General features: G+C 56.6%; 1 protein-coding gene across 2 annotated transcripts; it reads left to right on the plus strand.

The window, feature by feature from the left end:
- On the plus strand, window positions 10,916-17,994 carry TLX1 (T-cell leukemia homeobox 1). 2 transcript variants are annotated; one of them, XM_021400005.1, is made up of 3 exons: window positions 10,916-11,990; window positions 13,449-13,686; window positions 16,597-17,994. In XM_021400005.1, the coding sequence occupies exons 1-3, from the start codon at window positions 11,522-11,524 to the stop codon at window positions 16,817-16,819; spliced, it is 930 nt and encodes a 309-aa protein (XP_021255680.1). In that variant the 5' UTR covers window positions 10,916-11,521; the 3' UTR covers window positions 16,820-17,994. The 2 variants fall into 2 exon arrangements, with proteins under 2 accessions (XP_021255680.1, XP_021255681.1); XM_021400006.1 differs by having other exon boundaries at window positions 10,917-11,990; window positions 13,485-13,686; window positions 16,597-17,992.

Here is an 18,343-nt window from a genome sequence, read left to right on the forward strand (position 1 = left end):
GGAGGCGGGGATAAAAGATCCCCTACACCTCCAAATTAAATTTGTGATGCCTGGCATCAGATGGGCCCGCAGCCAGAGATTAATTCAACTGATCAAGTTATAAAGAGCGCTGCGGCGGGTAATCAATCTTGGAGCTGTCAGGCAAATAGGCAGTGGTATTAACCTGGCAGGGCTCGCACACATGCGCAGAAGTCCTTTTAATTCCTTTTCCACGAAGTGTTACTTCCCAGTCCCATGGGGTTGGGAAGGGCTGGGGGGAGACGGGGGCAGCACCACTTTGCTCTCTTGTCCCACAGCCCAGCAATGCCACCTTCCAAGAAGAGCACCGTCCTCCTCCTTGCCATCCCTAAAGAGTAGCCCTTGGCCATGAAGTTGGAATTCTTTAGGGTCAGTTTTCTGGTGTCACCTGGTTCAGTGCCAGATAAATGGGGCAGGTCCTCTGTGCTTGGTGTTTGGAGTCCAAATGGCCTCAGATTGACTCGATGGGGAGAAGGACATTCATGGGAAAGAGTAGGGACAAGGTCTGGCCAGGAATGGGCTGCTTGGGAAAATGGCCAAAGAGCAGGATTTGGGGTATGGGTTGGAGAGCACTGGAGTGACTGGGAGACCGCCAGTGCCCAATAGAATCACTGCCTGGAAATGGTCCCGGTGTTGGTCTCAAGGCTGATTGAGGGAATGTGGGCAGGGCCCTATTCCTGATGGCGACTCCAACCCCATCTTTGTGCAAGATCTTCGCTTGTGAAACCCTTCAGGCTCTGGGTGCTCCTCTGCCATGAGTCCTCCCTCTGCTGCAGGCCCTGGGGGGCTCCAAGCCCACGTGGAGCCCTTTGGCTCCAAGCTGTGCTGCCCCGTGACCAATTCAATGCCGGAGTTCTGCAGTGGCCCTGGTGTCCTACCCAGTGCCAAAGCTGCGAGCCATCAGTGTGACACAGGCAGGGCACGTGATCCAGGCTGCTGGGAACGCCGTGGCCTTTCCTGGAGGCTCAAGTGGGTCCTTCCAAACTGCATAAGATGTTCTGAGAAACGCGTTGGGGTGGGAACCGACATCCCTACAAGAGGGACGCTTTCCAAGCCAGGACCCCGGTCAACCATCTCAACATCCTTTCGCTCCCACGGTTTCCCTGAATGTCCCCTTCAAGGGCTGTCACTCAGCCTGGGCACCCGGCACGGCTACAGCTGGCAGCCAGTGATCCCGTCTGTGCCTGGAATGTACAGAGGTGGAGCGAGACAGCTGCTTTTGGGGTTGGGACCCAGAGGGGATGGATGTAGGGGAAGTCTCTCTGGGACCACTCTCACCGGGTGCCAGGCACACGGCCAGAGGTCTCTTCCTCTCTGTAGGTCTTCTCCTCTCTGCTCAAAGCACACGGCCTTGACTAGGGGGCACCAGCACCCATCCCCCCTCCTGCTACCCCCACCACTGATTGATGTTGCAGCATCTTCCCACTGACAAACACCTGTATCCTCCTCCAGCTATGGGGCTCCAGGTGAAGGGCCGCATCCCGCTGCCAACCGCTTCTTCTCAGCTCATGTTAGTGGATATTGGAACTGGTCGGTGCCAAAGTCTTGTCCAATTAATCTTCTCTCTCCCCTCCTCACTGGGCTGAATCCTGGGGAGGATCCATCGATGTCAGAGATGTCCAATGGAGCAGCTGGAGCTCGGTTAAAGCACCTTCTGCAGGTTGCTGGGCACCGGTGCAATGCTGTCTTCATATTTGATGGGATTATTAGCACAGGGGGTGGAGGAGGGGGGAAAGCAAGCACTAATTGATCTGGTAATAAAGTTAATAGAAGCTCTTATGAGCTTGCCCATTAAGAATAATTAAGAAAGGGTGAGGGAGGGGAGGAGAGTAATGGGAAACCTCTAGAGGCTTGGTGGGGGCTGCAGTAACCCTTCCAACTTATACTCACCCCACAGGACCGTGAAATCTTCTTCCAAAGACGCCCCAGGAAAAGTTTGCAGCAGGTTCCATGAACTGCTCAGGGATGCTCAGCTGCACATCAACCCTGTCCCTTACTCCTGGGCTGGTGGTGGACCCCAATGAGGACCAGAGCACCCCCAAGCTGGGCGCTGGACCCCCACTGCTTTGCCATAGGTGATTGGCAGAGGGACCTGCAAGGAGGTTGGTGACATCTTAGAAGCTGCTGCAACATGAGCTGCCAGATTGGGAACACCCATATGCTCTGCTGGGCCCCTGGGGGGGTGGCTGGGCCTGGCAGGCTCCAAATATTGATCGTGGCTGGGATGCTCACGGAGCCTCTCCCATGCAGCCATGGCCAGATGTCACTGCTTGGAGTGGAGAGACGTGACCCCCAGCACTGCCAAAGCAGTGAGTGTTCTGCAGGGTCACCCCGAGTACCCCCCCATGTCTGTCATAACCCAAGGGTGAGAGATCTGCTGGTGGCCATGCAGCTCAGCATGTCACGTGTGAACTAAAGGGTGCAGACCCTTCTCCCCAGTGAATACATGCTGGCTAATGGGGCTTGGGATGCTGCGTGGTAATCCCAAGCAATGATTTACATTTAATTAGCCAAATGAATATGAAAATAGACTCTGCCCAAGAGCCTACTAATAACTTTCTGTGTTAATGGGTCAGACTCATATCACTCTGATCTGGCTGATCACAGTGCAGCGGGAAGTGAGTGCCTTCCCCTTTGCTTCAGCTTGTCCTGGTCCTGAATGCAGACTTCCTCAGCTGACTTCTGGCTGCCCAGGAGCCCATCACCACCTGTAATTGAATGCAGGGACTCCAGTCCAAAGGAGCAGCACTGCATTAATCACTGCAGCCTGGCGGGGCCAGACTGATAGATCTTCCTACCACACAAAATAACTCATGTTAATCATTGCCTGCAATTCATCCTCTTCTCTGTCTTGTACATGAATTATTCAGGGTGATGCCAAGGCAAGGAAAGCCATGTGAAAGTCCCGTGGCTGGTGCCAGTGACTCTGCTCCCCCAAATGGAAAGGTAGCATGGGATGCAGTGGGACCAACCTGCCCTATGGGGATCCTGCCCATGGACAGCCCATCCCATGGGCACTCCATCCCATGGGCACTCCATCGCATGGACAAACCATCACATGGACAAACCATCACATGGACATTCCATCGCAAAGATACCCCATCGATGGGCATCCAATCCCAAAGACACCCCATCCCATGAAGAGCCCATCTCCTGGGCATCCTATTGCATGAACACCCTGTCCCATGGTTCCCCCCATTCTGTCCCATGGCTCTGAGTGGAGCTGGCATAGGGTCTGCCCATATCTCCATCTCCAGCCGGACATGGTGCAGGTTTGTGGCCAAAGTCTTTGCTCTCAGAGAGGCGGCTGGAAATTAATCGCTCAGTCAACAGCCATATGTTGAACTCTCTGAGCATCTCCACCTGGGCTGCTTGGACAGGCTCTCCTCTCATCTGTCTTCGTGCTGCCTGCAGGGCTGTGTCCATCATTGGCGCCACGTTTGTTTTGCTGTGGGTATTTTGCTTTAGCCCCAATTACGCTCAGGCTTACACCAAAACAAACAAGCCGTGGGACGCGGAGGTACCTGCCAGGCTCAGACAGGCTGGTGCCGCGCCTGGCCCCGGGGCTGATAAAGGACCCGCGGTGTCGCTGCACTGGAGTCTGGGCTTGCAAAATGTGACACGCTTTCTCCCAGCAATTAATCACCGGGGAGCAAGCAGCACCAATTAATGGGTAATTGGCCCCATTTTCAGCCAGATTTCCAGGCCCAGCTCCCGTTGTGCACTGTAGGATGGGCATCCCCATTGCAAGGCCTGGTTGGGATGGGAGAGAAACCCGACGCTGCGGTGTCCAGGAGGGATCCTGCTGGAAATACCCATCTGACACTGCTTGAGATAAAGCAGGGAGGCCGCTCCACTTGGGCTTATCGGACACATTTCCTCCAGAGAGATCTCCATCAGCTCGGGGAGGAAACTACTGAATTTTTGTCTTTTTTTTTTTTTTTTGAAAAATTTCAGAAGGAAGAAAGCTTTCAGATGCTATTGGGGAAAAAACATATGTATATATCATGCTTGGTCTGTATCTTGTTAGTGAGGAAAGTTTTAAAGTGGAAAATTTGGGTCTGTTTTCTTCCAGTACCAGAAATAGAACATCTTAATATTATTTTTTTCCACAGCTGAGATGAAGTTAAAAACTGCTGCCTGGAGAGCGAGGTGGAAGAGCAGTTTTAAAGCTGAGAAAGAACAAGTGATGCTCCTGGAAAGCTGCGCTCTTCCTAATTGTCCAATGGAGACAAAGTGAAGTGCTGGCACAGCGTGGGGATTTTCCCCTCTACTTCAAAGCAGATTTAATGAAATTCCATTTTTTCAGTGAAAGACGCATTGGAAGCATTTCCGCACCACTTGCTCCCTTCCTTTGCCTCCTGCCCAGAACCTCTGCACATCTGTGGGGGTGCAAAAAAAGAAGTGGTCACTGGGGAGGCTTCCCAGTGCTCTGTCCCATGGCCGCAGCACTTGGGGCTGCAATGGGCTCAAAGGTTCCCATGGGCACAGGGAAAACGTGGGAACTAAACCCTTTCCCTAATAATAATAACAACAATGATAACAATAAATCCTGGAAACAAACAAAGAAGCCTCCCCACATCTGTGGGCATTTAACCCTGCCAAATGCTGAGCACCTGCAGCATAGCTCCACCTCACCCATATAACCCTCAGCAGGGGCATAGTCCTCTTTCGGCTGATTTCCCCAAGGGCGAAGGTGGCTTTGCAGGGGACACAAGCACTCAGTGCTGTCCTTCCTTAAAGTGCTGCTGACCCCATGGTGCTGGGCTCTTGGGGAGCTTCTGTTCTCAAATGTGAGGTCAGATGTGAGAAGTGCTGGGTAGAGCTCTGGTGATGCATGGCTTTGTATGGGATTAAGGAAGAGCTGGGGCTCCTTGGGTGCTCAGGCAACACAGGAGCTCAGCATAGCTCCCTCCTGCCCTGAAACTCCCAATGTCCCTAATTCTGCTCCATGGAAGAAAAAAACCTTGTACTTGGGTAGGAAATGCTGTGCTGTACCTGGAGCGTGTGATGCTCATCTCCACCCTGCCTGGTGCAGCAGGCAGAGGACAGGGAGCAGGTTAGCAGCTCACGTTGTGTCTGTTATCCCAGTCCCTGAAAGGGCTGCAGATGAACTAAGTGAGGGGCTGAGTAAATAAAGGATTGACCTTTCACCCTTGGGGGCCAGAGGGCAGCTCCAAACTAGTGTTAATGTGAAATGGAGAGGCAAACTTTGCAGGCTCTGGAGGAATTTGCCCTGGAAGCATCAAAGAAGGCAAAGGACTTGTGTGTCATGCTGTCTGCACCGACACGGGGTGATGGCCCTGCCACCCATGGCAGTGGGCTCTGGTGGGGATGTTGCAGCTGAAGCAGATCTGAGGGAAGGGTGAAGGGGAACCCAGTGGCTGGAGCTGAGTGTCTCAGGCTGAGCAACCAACATTTGGCCATCAGTGAGCCCACGGCAGAGTCATATGATAGAGGCAGAAGACCACAAGGGAGGGGTGGGTCAATAAGAGGTGGCAGATGGATGTGGCCACTGGAGGGCAAGTGGATAAAGGGCACAGCTTGGAGAGCTGGGGATCGGCAGAGAGAAACTCAGGTTTGCTGGGGTTTTTTTTGTTCTAATGGGAGAAGACTAGAGGGTGCTTTCAGCTGTTTCTTTTCTTGGTCTCAGGTTAGTAATGCATTGATGCTCATAGGGGAAACTCAACCTCAGATGGCAGTGGGTGCTGTCCCCAGAAATGCTGTCCACGGGCTCTGCTCTTCCTCTGGCACAACTGATGCTGTGGTGCTGTTGTGCAAACCTTCCCCCCGCAGTGAAAAATCTCCTGTCCCCCGAAGCGCCCTGTTGAGAACTTCCACACCTCATTGAGCTGTTATTAATAGAGGGTTTGTTGAGTGTCACAGCGCAGGCATAAAATACATTAACATTATCACATAATCTTATTTAGCAAACGCTTGAGCCGCTTTGCCCTTGGTAATTGCATTTGGGAGATGCAATATTTATGGAAGGGGAGAAGGAAATGTCTTGGCTCATCTCCTCTGAGCAGTAAAAGTCCTGGGGAAAATAAAAGGGGCCGGGAGGGACTGGGGGAACCTGGGACGGGGACGTCAGAGCTGCAATGTCAGTGTTTGATGGGACTCTGAATCCGGGAGCTTTGCTGCTGAGCCGCTCCTGGAACTGAGCGGGACACGGATCCTGGCTTTGCCGGGACTATTCCTCCTGTGTTGGACCCCAGCGCTTCCCAGGCATCTATGCTTGGACCTGGAGCTGCTCTGTGGTCCCGCAAGTTCTGCGGCCGTTTATTCTGCAAACCGTCCCTGTTCGTAGCGTCACTTGGCCATGATGAAGCGCGGAACCGAAACCTCCGCATCGCCTCCTCTCCCCCCGACGTGTGCTGGCGGGGTGTGTGTGTGTGTGTGTGTGTCTGTCTGCCTGCCGTCGGGCCCAGCCCGGGGTGTCTGCTTGGGGAGCCCGGGGGCAGCTATACTGGAAATTGCAACTAATTGCAGGTGGAAAACGCAATTAATACACCTGTAAACAACGCAATTAATCAGTTTAATTTACAAGTGTGGAGAACGCTGTTTGTGCAAGCTCTCAATGGCGTTTAAACCCCGATAATCCCCCCGGCTGGGTACGGCGTGTGCCATGGAACGGGAGCTGCGCTTGGAAAGTCCCTTGCTACCTAACTTCCCGTCACCTCCCTCTTTTTGGTCACAGGTAATCCCCAAACCTCCCACCCCCCCCTCCACCCCGCACTGCAAATGGCAGAACTCGACTTTCTTCCTGCGGGCGGAGGAAGAGGTGCGGTGCGCAGTGCCAGCCCCCCCAGGCTTTGGGGGCAATGGGGACACTCGAGCACGGCTCATCCCCGTCCCCACTGCCCGAGCGGAGCGGTCCGGCCTCACCCGTGTCCCGTCTGGCGGCGGTGCCTCCGGCCCTGCTCTCCGAGGGCTAATGCAAACAGCAGCACTTTAGGTTTAAGTTTACCCATTGGATCTGCCGTAATTTCTGTTTGCTTCTTTTGTGTTAATTAACCTCGGGGAGGGAAAACGGGAGGAAAAAAAACCAAACCAACAAATAAACAAACGCGAGGAGGGTTTTGGAGGTTTTACGGCTAAGCCCGTAACAATGTTTGCAATAATTAAGATCGTTATTATCGGATCTTCTTGTTAGTGAAAGCTGCTCCGGTAGCGGAGCCGGGCGTGCCGCTCCCCGTCCGCACGCCCTTTGCGGAGCTGCCCCTGCCCCCGGGGGCTGCTTTTAAGCTGGGAGGAGAGAGAGAGAGGGGAAGAGACAAAAATCTGTCAGCAAAACACGACTTTGTCTGATCGTGAAAGGGCCCGGGGGCTGGAGCAGGCAGCAGACAAAAGCCGCTCCCCCGGCAAACAAACACGCGGGGCAGCTGCCGACAGCACGAAGCCACCCGCTCGGTCGCGACAGGCCCGGCTGTCGCAGGGGGCGGCTCTTCGGGAGCCCACGCGTGCTCCCTCACTGAATTCGGAGCCGCAATTAGCTGGCGCGAGTGGTGTGTAATTAAGTCGGGAGTTATTAACGGGGCAGAGCCCCCGGTGTCCCTCGCTGCCGTCGGTGCCCGCGGGGGTGGCGGCCAGACGCAGTTCATTAGCGGAGCTGGTGCGGGGCGGGTGGCCGTGAGGAGGGGGCTAATGGGATTTCACGCATTTCCGTACGGTGGGGAGAGGGGCTGCTGCCGCAGGACCAATAACTTCTTGGCAGATGCTCCTCCGGCAAGCGGCAACGTTGAATATTCATGGAGTGCCCCCGGGTGCTTCAGCCCCCAGCGACCACCGTCCCGTCCCCTCCGAGGGGACCTAGCTTGGTGGCTTTGTCCCCGCCGGGCCGCCGGCCTGTTGCGTGCCCTTGTGCCAGGAATAGAGGGGATATCGCACTGGGAGGCACCGGGCAGCACCAGTACCCCTCAGCCCCGACGTGCGGCCCCGATCTCCGCTCCCCCGGCCCCGCCGCCCTATGAGCTCCTGGCGGTTCGGTCGTTTGTAACCATAAAGTGGAGAAATATCGGTGCGGGCGAAGTTTGCGCGGTGCCGCGGCTCCCGCAGCGCCGGGCACTTTATACTCATTAAGTGCAGCGGCGCTAAGTCATTACCGTAATAAGGAGTTATGCTGAATACAAGGGGCCACGTTTCCAAAGCCATAAATTACAACTGTCAGTGCGTATTCGAGGGATCAACGGAGCTGGGAGTAATTATTTACGGCGTGCTTTATAGAGCAATTAAAAATTCCCCAAATGGTGTTAATTGCTTTCGGTGCCCAGGATGCGCGGCCCGCCCTTCCCGAGCCCGAGGAAAGCCACTGCCCGCCTGGCCTCGATGGGGCGGGGGCTCTGGGGGCCGCTTCTCGACGGGAAATGCGGGAAACGAGATTCGGAGCTGCGAAACCCGCACAGCTTCGGCTGCTGCGAGGAGGTGGAGGGAAGACCCATCGCTTGGCCTCCGTCGCGACAGATCGCGGCGGGCCGAGGCGTGGCGGCTCTCCGATGGGGCGAATCTCGGCCCCCCGTGTGCCGCATTCGGTAATTGATTTCACAGGGAACGGGGAGGGAGAGAAAGAACTTCGGCGAGTGATGGATGTGCGGAAGGGTGAATAATCGCCCGGAGCCGGGAGAGCCCCCCCAGGCAAACGAAATAAACGAATTAAGGAAGGAGAAAGGGAAGGAGACACCCGGGGGTTGCAGGTGTTGGTGTCGAGGTGAGGTCTGCCCGCAACCATCTCTCGATCCGCTTTTAGGAAACAGGGAAGATGTCGAAAGTTTCTGAAAGCACTGCTCGAAACACATTCTTTGGAGGAAGAGCAGCGCGTTTGCTGGGACCCTGCCAAAGTGCCAGGCGTGCCACTTTTGTCCCCGGTCCCCGCAGGAGGGCTTTGTGTTTCACAGCAGCTGCCAGGCCGGGGGCAGCTCGCAGCGCTTCTGGGAGCTCCGAGCTCTGAAGGAGAGCAGTGTCCGAAGGGAGCCCTCCAAATTCAGCAAAGCAGAAGGAAATGGGAGTGGAGGGTGGAGGTCAGGCCCCGGTTGGGCTGTTCCTCTCTGCTAGCAGGAGGCAGATGCACCGGATCAATGAGAAAACCTGAGAAAGAGTCCCAGACCTTTGTGTGGAGGGGAGAGGGAGTCTCATCTCCACTGCCACCCAGCAGGGCTTTACCAAGTCCTAACCCCGAGCTGGGGCAGGGCTGAGCTACTGCTTTGGGAATAGGCCTCTCCCTGCAGCTGCTTGAGGAGGGATGAGGAGGAACAAAAGTTTCAAGGCTGTCAGGAGCATGTACGGCTGAGCTGGCTGTCCTGTCCTTTGCCACCATGATATCCATTTGTAGGGGCACAGGATGTGCCTCAAGGTGAGTGCTGATCCTTGTAAGCTCTCCTGCAGGGATGTGAACCTGAAAACAACAAGGCCAGCCCTGACTTAGCCAGGTGTGGGAATTTGTGTCACTGCATGTGAGCTTCCTTTAGTCTCAGAATTAGAGAGCTGAATGCAGAAACAAGCTGTTCTATGGCACTCTTCAAGCCCCAGCCATGGAAAGCCCACAGGGAAACTGAGGCCAGGAGCCATTTCAACTGGACCATATGAACCAGGTGCTGCTCTGGGGCTGAGACAAGCAGTGCCCAAACTCCTAGGAGCTGCATGGCTTCCCCTAGGCTGCAGGTGAGGTCTGTGGCTCATTCAGGAATTAAATCCTGGGGTTATGCATCATCCCCAAACCCATCAATAATTCCTATTGACTTCCTGAGGTCTCAAACCCCAGCTGCCCCATGTGCCCCACATGTGAAGGGGCTGGAGAAGATGCTCAGGCCAGTCCCTGGAGAAGGATGAAGGCAGCTGCAGCCTTGGGGGACAGGAAAGCCCCTGCCTGGGCGCAGGCCCCCAGACCTGCTGGCCTCAGCCCTCGCTCCCTCCCTCCCTTCCCAGCTCCTCCTAACCACAAGGACTTTGGTTGATGGAGCTGGCGCCAGCGAGTTCCCTGAAGAGTTCAGAAGTCAAGAACTGAGGCAGGTATGGGGAGGGGGGAAACCTGACCCCAGCAGGCAAGGGGGGAACCAGCTAACTGGGCACTGAGCTGGGCATGGGGCTGTCAGGAGCTGCTGCCCGCTGTGCCCCGTGGTGTCCCTGCAATGTCCGTCCCTGCAGCATCCTTGCTGTGGGGCTGTGGCAATGGGAGGGTCCCCAGTGAGGATCTTGGGGTGCCACAGTACTGTGATGCTGGGACTTATGGGTGGACAAGGATGCAAGAATGCAGCTGTGCAAGTGATCGTGGAGGTGTGGGATTGTGGGGCAGCATGATGAACAAAATACTCATCTCCCCACAGGCAGGTGCAGGAGGTAGTGGCGGCGGTGGTGGGCACGAAGGCATGACAGAAGCAGGGACACAGCTGGGGGCAGCAGGCACCCATTTGGCCCTCACTCTGGGGGAGCAGCTGGGACCAGTTTGTGCCCTGTGCAATGAGCCCCCTCAGCAAAACCTCACAGCGGTTCCCTGGGTGGGAGGTAGGCCTGGGACCCCCTCACCTCCTGTGTGCTCCCCCCTCCAAGGGCAGCTCCCCCCAGGCCTGGGCATCTGTGGGGACCCTCCACCTGTGCCTCCACTCAGGGGTCTGGAAATAGGGGCACCTCCTCCTGTTCAGCTTTTGGGAGGTGCTGAGACTTGAAATTGAGAAAACCCGTCTGGAGAAAGGGGAGAGGCAGAGGTTCACCAGAGCCATTGCTGCTCTCGTTTCTCACCAACCTCAGGACCAAAAGCCCCCTCCTGCCCTACACCAGGTCCCACTGGTGCTCTGGAGGTGTGTGTGGGGGGGGGCACTGTCTTCCTGAGGCTCCCTTGGCCACTGCAACATCTCTGCACTGCCCTGCACACACCCAGTGCAGCAGTGCTGCCTTTATAGGGCCGAGCCGAGTGGTGATTTTTTTTTTTTTGGAGGGGGGGGCGACCGGGGAAGAAGAAACTCATTTTCTCGTGTGCTCCTCTCCGCTGTCATTCACTCGGCTCCTTTCAGCATGCAGCCAATGGAGAGTGAGGGCCTGGGAGCAGCAGGCCTTGGGTAGCGTGATTGATGGGCAAACAGGACGGAGGGGCTCTCGCACTCGCACTCCGCCGCGCTCCGCTCTGCGCCGCGGGGCTCCGGCTCCGCATTGCCGGCGGGGGCGAGGGCTCCTCGTCCTCGCGTGTCGGTGCGTGGGTGCCTCGGGTGGGGGTTTGAGGTGCTACTGGGGTCTGAGGGTCTCGGGATCTGGGCTGTGTCTCCCGTGTGCGCCCCGGCGATGCGTGGCTCTGAGCGCGGGGCCGGCGTGGAGCGGTCGCGCGTGGCTCTGTCGCGGTGTCCCGGGGCGCGCAGCTGCGGCGCGATGGGTCTGAGAGCGTAGTGCCGACCCGCGCCTGGCTCCTGCGTTCTGCTGCCGCATTTTGGGGTCTGTGCGGCTGCGCCGGGGTCCGGCGGTGGGGCCCCCGGGCTCGGGGCACGGCTCCGCTGCCGGAGAGGGGACGGACGGCGGCGGCATGGAGCACCTCGGGGCTCACCACCTGCACCAAGGCCAAGCCGAGCCCATCAGCTTCGGCATCGACCAGATCCTCAACACGTCGGAGCCGGGCAGCTGCATGGTGTCCCACCCGCGGCTGCAGGACTCGGCGGATTACGGCCTGGGCTGTATCGTGGGCAGCGCCTACAACACGGTCACCGGCGGCTACGGGGCGAGCGGCGGCGGGGCCGGAGCCTACGGCGGCACTTCGTGCAGCATGGGAGCCTTGCCCGGCTCCTACAACGTGAACATGGCGGTGAGCATGAACGGCAACACTTTGAGCTCGGCCGGGGGGGTGATCCGCGTCCCGGCCCACCGCCCCGTAGCCGGCGGCGTGCACCAGCCCCTCTCCGCCGCCGTGCCGCCGGTGAACGGCATGAACAGTCTGACGGGGCTCACCTTCCCCTGGATGGAGAGCAACAGGCGGTACACAAAGGACAGGTTCACAGGTGAGTCGGGACCCCCTCCCCGCTCCTCTCCTCGCTGGGGCAAGCAGGAGCCGGCGCTGGGCCGCGCTGGGCCGTCGGGGCTGGAACAGGCCGGGAGCACGGATGGGTGGGAACGTGGGAGCATTTCGGCTCCCTGCGTTTTGTTGTTGTTATTATTATTATTGTTGTTCCTGGGGAAAGGCGCAGAACTCCTCAAGCCCCCGCCGCCTGCACAAGCACCCACCCAAAGTTGCCTTGTCGATCGAGGCGCCGTCAGTAGCCCCGGCCCGGCGGGGTAAGGCGGAGCGCGGCGCTCCCTGTCCGTGCGGCCGCTTCGGTCCCCCCGTGCCCCGCATCCCCGCCGCACTCAGCGCTTCCCCGACCAACGGGGACTTTACGGCAGCCCCGAGCGGGGTTGGAGCCGCTTCCCGGAGCCGCCGCCGCCTTTTCCAGGTGAAGCCGTGCTTGTTTATTATTTTCGTTGTTTTGGTTTTTTTCCTAACAAAGCAAAAACTCCAACAACGAAAATAAGGAAAAAAAAAAAAACAAAACAACCAACCAAACAAAAAAAACAACGACGAATTCGTAACTGAGAAAATTTTCTCGGCCGCGGCACCGGGACCGCATTTGTCCAAGTTCCCGTTTCGTTTCGCTCCACTCGCACTTGGCCCCGTCCCGATGGCCCCAACCCTGCCCGGCCGCAGCACTCGCGAACACCGCGGGTTTTGCCCAATTATTATTATTATTATTATTATTATTTCTAATTGTTCTTTTCGTGGAGAAAAACAAACGAAACGAAACGAAACAAAATCGAAAAGCGAGTCCCGTTTTCAACGCGGGAAGTTATTTTTTGGGCACGAAACGATCGGGCCGAGGGCCGTTACCGCAGCGCCGAACCGAAATTGCCCCGGTTTCCGATCGCGCGGGGCGAGGAGAACTGGGCCGGGTCCTCTGCAACGCTCCGGGGTCGGAGCGGTGGGACCGGGTTGCGGGCGGACAGCGGGACCCTCCCCGTCTCCAAACTCCCTCTCTCCGCTGCTTCACCGCCGCTTTTTCGTTTCTTTCCCAAAGCGCCGTTCTTCCCCTCGTCCCAACACCCCCCGCCCCCCGCATTGCTTGTTTTTTTTTTCTTTTCTTTTTTTTTTTTTTTTTTTTTTTTTTTTTTTTTTTTTTTTTTTTTTTTTTCCCCTTTCTATTTTTCCCGGCCTTTAGGGCTGCAAAAAACAGGGGCGAAGCCGGGCGAGGAGCTGCCCGTCCCACCGTGCCTGCAGCCCGGCGGCCGCCCCGGGCTCTCTCCCCCGTATGGCCGCCGAGGTTCGAGTTCGGTGCCCGGCTGCATTCCTCCGCCCGTGCCCCGCTCTGCCCCGCGGATCCGCAGTGGGGGGGTCCCCAGCCCAGCGCCCGGGAGCCGGAGCCCTTGTGCTGATGTGTCGCTGCTTGCTTCTTTGCCTCTCATCCCCCCTTCCATGTCCCCTCCAGTGGCCCTCTCACCCTTCACTGTAACACGCCGTATAGGTCACCCCTACCAGAACCGCACGCCCCCCAAGAAGAAGAAGCCGCGCACGTCCTTCACCCGCCTGCAGATCTGCGAGCTGGAGAAGCGCTTCCACCGGCAGAAGTACCTGGCCTCGGCCGAGCGCGCTGCCCTGGCCAAGGCCCTCAAGATGACGGACGCACAAGTGAAGACCTGGTTCCAGAACCGGCGCACCAAGTGGAGGTGAGGGGCTGGGGGCCATGGTGCGGGGCTGGTTCTGGGCTGGGGGATGTGGTGATGAGAGCACCGTGGGGTCTGCGTGTGTATGCACATGGATGGTGCATGTGTGTGTGCAAGCAGGGCACGTGTGCGTGGCTGCATGGTGTGAGTGCATTTGTGTGTAGGCCATGTGTGTGTGGGTACGCAAACAGTGTGTGCACACGTGTGACCTTGCATGCGGATGCGTGTGCAAGCCAGGTGTGTGCACGTGGATGCACGCGTGTGTGTATTCAGTGTGAGCACAGGGAGTGCATGCAGACAGACAGATGAATGTGTGTGAAAGTGTGTGCGTGTACGCTCAGGAACATGGGTGGCAGGCATGCTGTGCATGTGTTCCTGGGCTGCAGTATGCGGGACCCCCGAACTGGCAGGGAGACCTAGGGGGGCCCATCAAGGAGTGATGGCTGCAGCTGCACAGCTCCAGCACCACAGGGGCAGTGGGACCCTCCGGGACCCCTCTGTGCTGGATGGTACCAGGGGGCCTGAGCTGGGTCCTGCACCCAGTACTACTGGGATATGGAGCCCTGCATATGCTCAGATTTTTGGCCCCCGCAGGGCTTACTGCTTCTCCTTGCAAAAGTGCATTTTTTCCTCCTGGATGTGCCAGTACATGCGGGCAGGAGGGGAGGAGGTCGGCCTCTCATGGAGCTCCCAGGCTCTGCCCCACGCTGCAGCTTCCCAGGGTATCCCTGGAGAGGCACCTAGCTTTGGGGACAGGCTGCAAAGCTGAGTGAGCGGCGGCTGGGTGCTGGGGGGCTGTGCTTCTGGGTGCAGAAGGGAGGCACCTTTTGCTTTTGCTATGTGTGAGCTACCTGGATGGGTACACATTGCCAAAGCAAAGGGTTTCAGGCAGGAAAATGGGGCCATGCCCTCGCCTTCAACCCCCCTTTCCCAGCTGGATACTCTGTGCACAAAGGGCTGAATCCCTCCATAGGAAGACTGAGTTGATCCTGGGTATTTAGCAAGTTAAAATTTCACTCCTGGCTGTTCCTACATTTTCTCCAATGTGAGGGAAATGGGCTTCCCCAGGATCTGTGTGGGCTTGGATGAGCAATGGGGGATAGGGAGCTTGAAACCAAGGGGTGAGCCCCCAGCAGTGTGACCTCTCCTAAAGAGCCCAATGAGGAGCAGCTCCCTGAGCACTGGGAAGCTGTGGGCTGGAGGGGTTTCTGCTGGCCAAGAGCGAGGTCCTGGAGGAGGAGGAACAGCCCTGCACGACAGGGTCGGCTGTCTTCTAACCTGGTTTCCTAAGGAAGTGAGGCAAATGCGGCTTGGCTGGCTCTCCTTGCGTCTGTCAATACTCCTTGTGTCTGTTAGCTAAGTTCAATCCCCTTTGGCAGGGGAGCAGAGGATACAAACCTATTCATACACTTGACAAAGAAAAATAGCTGGGCGAAGAGAAAGGAATGACTGGTTCTGTCGGAGGGAAAGGCTGCAGCCTGACCACAGCCATGGTATTAGACATGGGATAATCCACACGGGCCTGAGCTGAAATAAATATGGGCAGGAGGAGAGCCGTGCCTGTGTCTGGAGACTCTTCTGCATGTGCATCCGTGGGAATGAGGTGGCTCTCCCCAAATTCGGGCGCTCACTTGAGACTCAGGCATGAGGTTTGTTTCCTTCCTCTGACTGAGCAGATCTGAACCTGCAAAGCCCAGCTTGTGGCAGAAGGGTGAGCACACAGCCAGGTGCTGGTGGCACCGTGCTTCTGCTGCCCAGCCACAGGTCTCCCTGTTCCCACCCCCGGGAGCATCTCCTCCTTGTGCAGGCAGTCATTAAAAATTCATTGCAGTGCAGACTGAGCCGCCTTGGTGCCGTGTGAGCCCCTGACCCTGGGATGTGTAACATAGGGAGATGTTGACACTGTGATTAGAACAGGGTCTGAGCCCTGAGCCACACACTCCCCGTGCACACCTGGTGGCCTCGTGCCCCATGTCCCCAGCCCTGCTCCGGGTGTCACCACCACACTCGGAGCTGCCACCTCCAATCCCTACGGAGGAAGAAGACAAGATGACTTGTGTTCCCTGCAAGTTGCTAAATTAAAAAGCCATCATTACCCCTGTCTGTAAGCAAGGGAGGAGTGCCAGGGATGCTCCTCGGTGGGAGCTGGGGCACTGCAGGCTGCAGTCATTGAGGCAGGGAAGTGGGATTTTCCTTGTGGATTTAAACACATTGAGGCCATTCCTCTCCCATCCCCTCCTCCCAGACGCTCCAGGGCTTGGACCTGCAGGGAATCTCTGCCAGCCTTCCCCCTAATCCACCCCCCAGCAGGCTCAGGTCTGCCTCTGTCATTCCAGACAGACATTGTGTCCAACCTGTTCTTAAAAATTCCCTCCTCCGCCCTGCTCAGTCAGTGTGTTCTGGCATTCGGTTGTTCTCATTGCTCAGTGTGTTTCTAGTATTTAAGCTATGTTCTGCTGCTTGCAAGGTGTGATTTTTGCCCTGCCTACTGTGAGCACCTCCTTGCTTCCATCTCAGCACCGCAGACCGGGGAGGAGATGGCAGATCCGAGCACGGGAAGGGGTGGGATGCTGCCCATCTCCCCTGCTGCCAGGGTGCGACAACCCCCTCTGGGGCATCCCCTCGGTGCCTTCTGCTGCACTGCATCGAACTGCACTTTGCAGTCTCCTCTTTGCTTTTTTGGGTGTTTTGCTTTCTGTGTGGATTTCTCCCAGGGCCAGAATAAAGAGGAGCTGTTCCCTCTTTGCTTGAGGGAGAAATTTTTTCTTGGGAAAAGGAAGATATCCGCAGCCCCCAGTGCATGAGACATACCAGTGGTTTGTGGGATGGGGTCATGGCTGTGTCCCCAGCCCCAACCTCTCTTTTCCTCCCCTTTCCCACCCCACAACCCACTGATGGCTGCTTTTCTCCTAGGAGGCAGACAGCGGAGGAGAGGGAGGCCGAGCGGCAGCAAGCAAACCGCATCCTCATGCAGCTGCAGCAGGAGGCCTTCCAAAAAACCATCAACCAGCCCATCCAGGCCGACCCCATCTGCGTGCACAACTCTTCTCTCTTCGCCCTGCAGAACCTCCAGCCCTGGTCTGATGACTCCACCAAGATCACCAGTGTCACCACCGTCGCCTCCGCCTGTGAATAAGGGCTGGCACTTGTGGTGTCTCCTTTGTCACCGGACACACGTGCATCCCATGGAGTATCCCTCTAGGAGGACCGATGGGGAAGGGAAATTCACCCCCCACCCTCTCTCCGCCTGCAGGGCTGCGGAGCAGCAGCGGCTTGCCTCCCCCCAGCCCTTTTGTTCTTCCGAAAGTCTCTGGTGCCGGCCTCAAACTTCCTGACACGCTGCCAGACAAAGCTGAGCCCTGACAGACAAGGCCTCGGGCGAGCGCCCGGCTGGGGGAACTTCCTCTGGGTTCTGCAGGGCTCGGGGCACCCCGTAGGTCCGTATGTATATATAATGTGCGTCTATAGGTATGCACTTTGGACTGATTGGAACAAAAGGACACGGCTCCCTTGGAAGTGTGTTTGTGCAGCCAGGCACAGTGCTGGGCCCTTGGCGCTGGAGATGTTTGGGGACGCAACCAATGGAGAAAGCCACCCGTCTCCTCACCTCCCAGCAGCAATTTCTGCTGGCGACAGTAGCGAGCCCTTCGGATCTCACCTAGCCACGTCTCCTCCCCTTTTTCATTAATTTTTTCCTGCGAGGGGGGGGAAGAAGCGAAGGAACTGACAGCCTCCTGAGGACGGTAAATGTGATATCTCAATTGTACGAAGAGCCCAAACTGTCCCCGGCCGCCACGGCTGCAGCGCCGATCAGCCAGCGCTTTAATAATGAGGAGAGCCTGGCGGTGCTGGCCAGGGGCGATGCCGCTCCGCTCTGCTCCTCTCTGTGGGTTATTTCCATATCATTTGCAAAGCGCTGCCCCACGGTTTGTTTTACCTGTGTCCCTTTATGAGGCGGTTTGGGAGGGCGAAAATCGATTTCACTTCCGACTTTGTTTTTTCTTTAATTGTTCTGAGGGAATGAGACACAATTAAACAAAGCACTTCCTATAGTAAACGCCGGGAATATATAGATATTATATATACAGTATATATTTTTCAGTTACTTATAATCTAAAGCAGCACTGCCAATTTAAACAGCTAGTACAGGCAAGCAATCAGAAAACCTATTTTCAGTGAGATTTTTTAAGGCTTTTTTTTCTTTAAGTTATGCACTTATAAGGTGTTTTCTGTGTATTCATTTTATAAAGTGCTTGTGTAATTTATGTGGAAACGAAAAAAATAAAAAATAAAAAAAGTCTCCAGGGTACTGAATTAATCATGGAGTGCCTTGCTCTTGCCTGTCTATTAGCTCCCAGGGAGGAGGCACGGATCGGAGCTGGCGCGGGAGGCTCGGCTGTTTAAGATGAAAATAGAGTTAGTGTTTTTTCCATTTGGCTTTGCTCAAGTCTGTTTGGCTTGGAAGCTCTGGGTGGGTTTAACTCCCTGTCCCAGAGCTGTTTGTAGGCTCTGGCCGTGCGTGTAGCACCTGCGTTAATTGCAGCCTCGCTGCGGGGCTCATGGGTGCGGGAGGAACCGCAGGGTTCTGCCTTCAGCACGGGTGGGGAAATTGCCTGCACAGCACGTGCAGCACTGGGGCTGGCAGTTAGCATCAGGACTG

The sequence above is a fragment of the Numida meleagris genome, chromosome 5 (genome assembly GCF_002078875.1).
Source record: "Numida meleagris isolate 19003 breed g44 Domestic line chromosome 5, NumMel1.0, whole genome shotgun sequence".
Lineage (NCBI taxonomy): Eukaryota > Metazoa > Chordata > Aves > Galliformes > Numididae > Numida > Numida meleagris.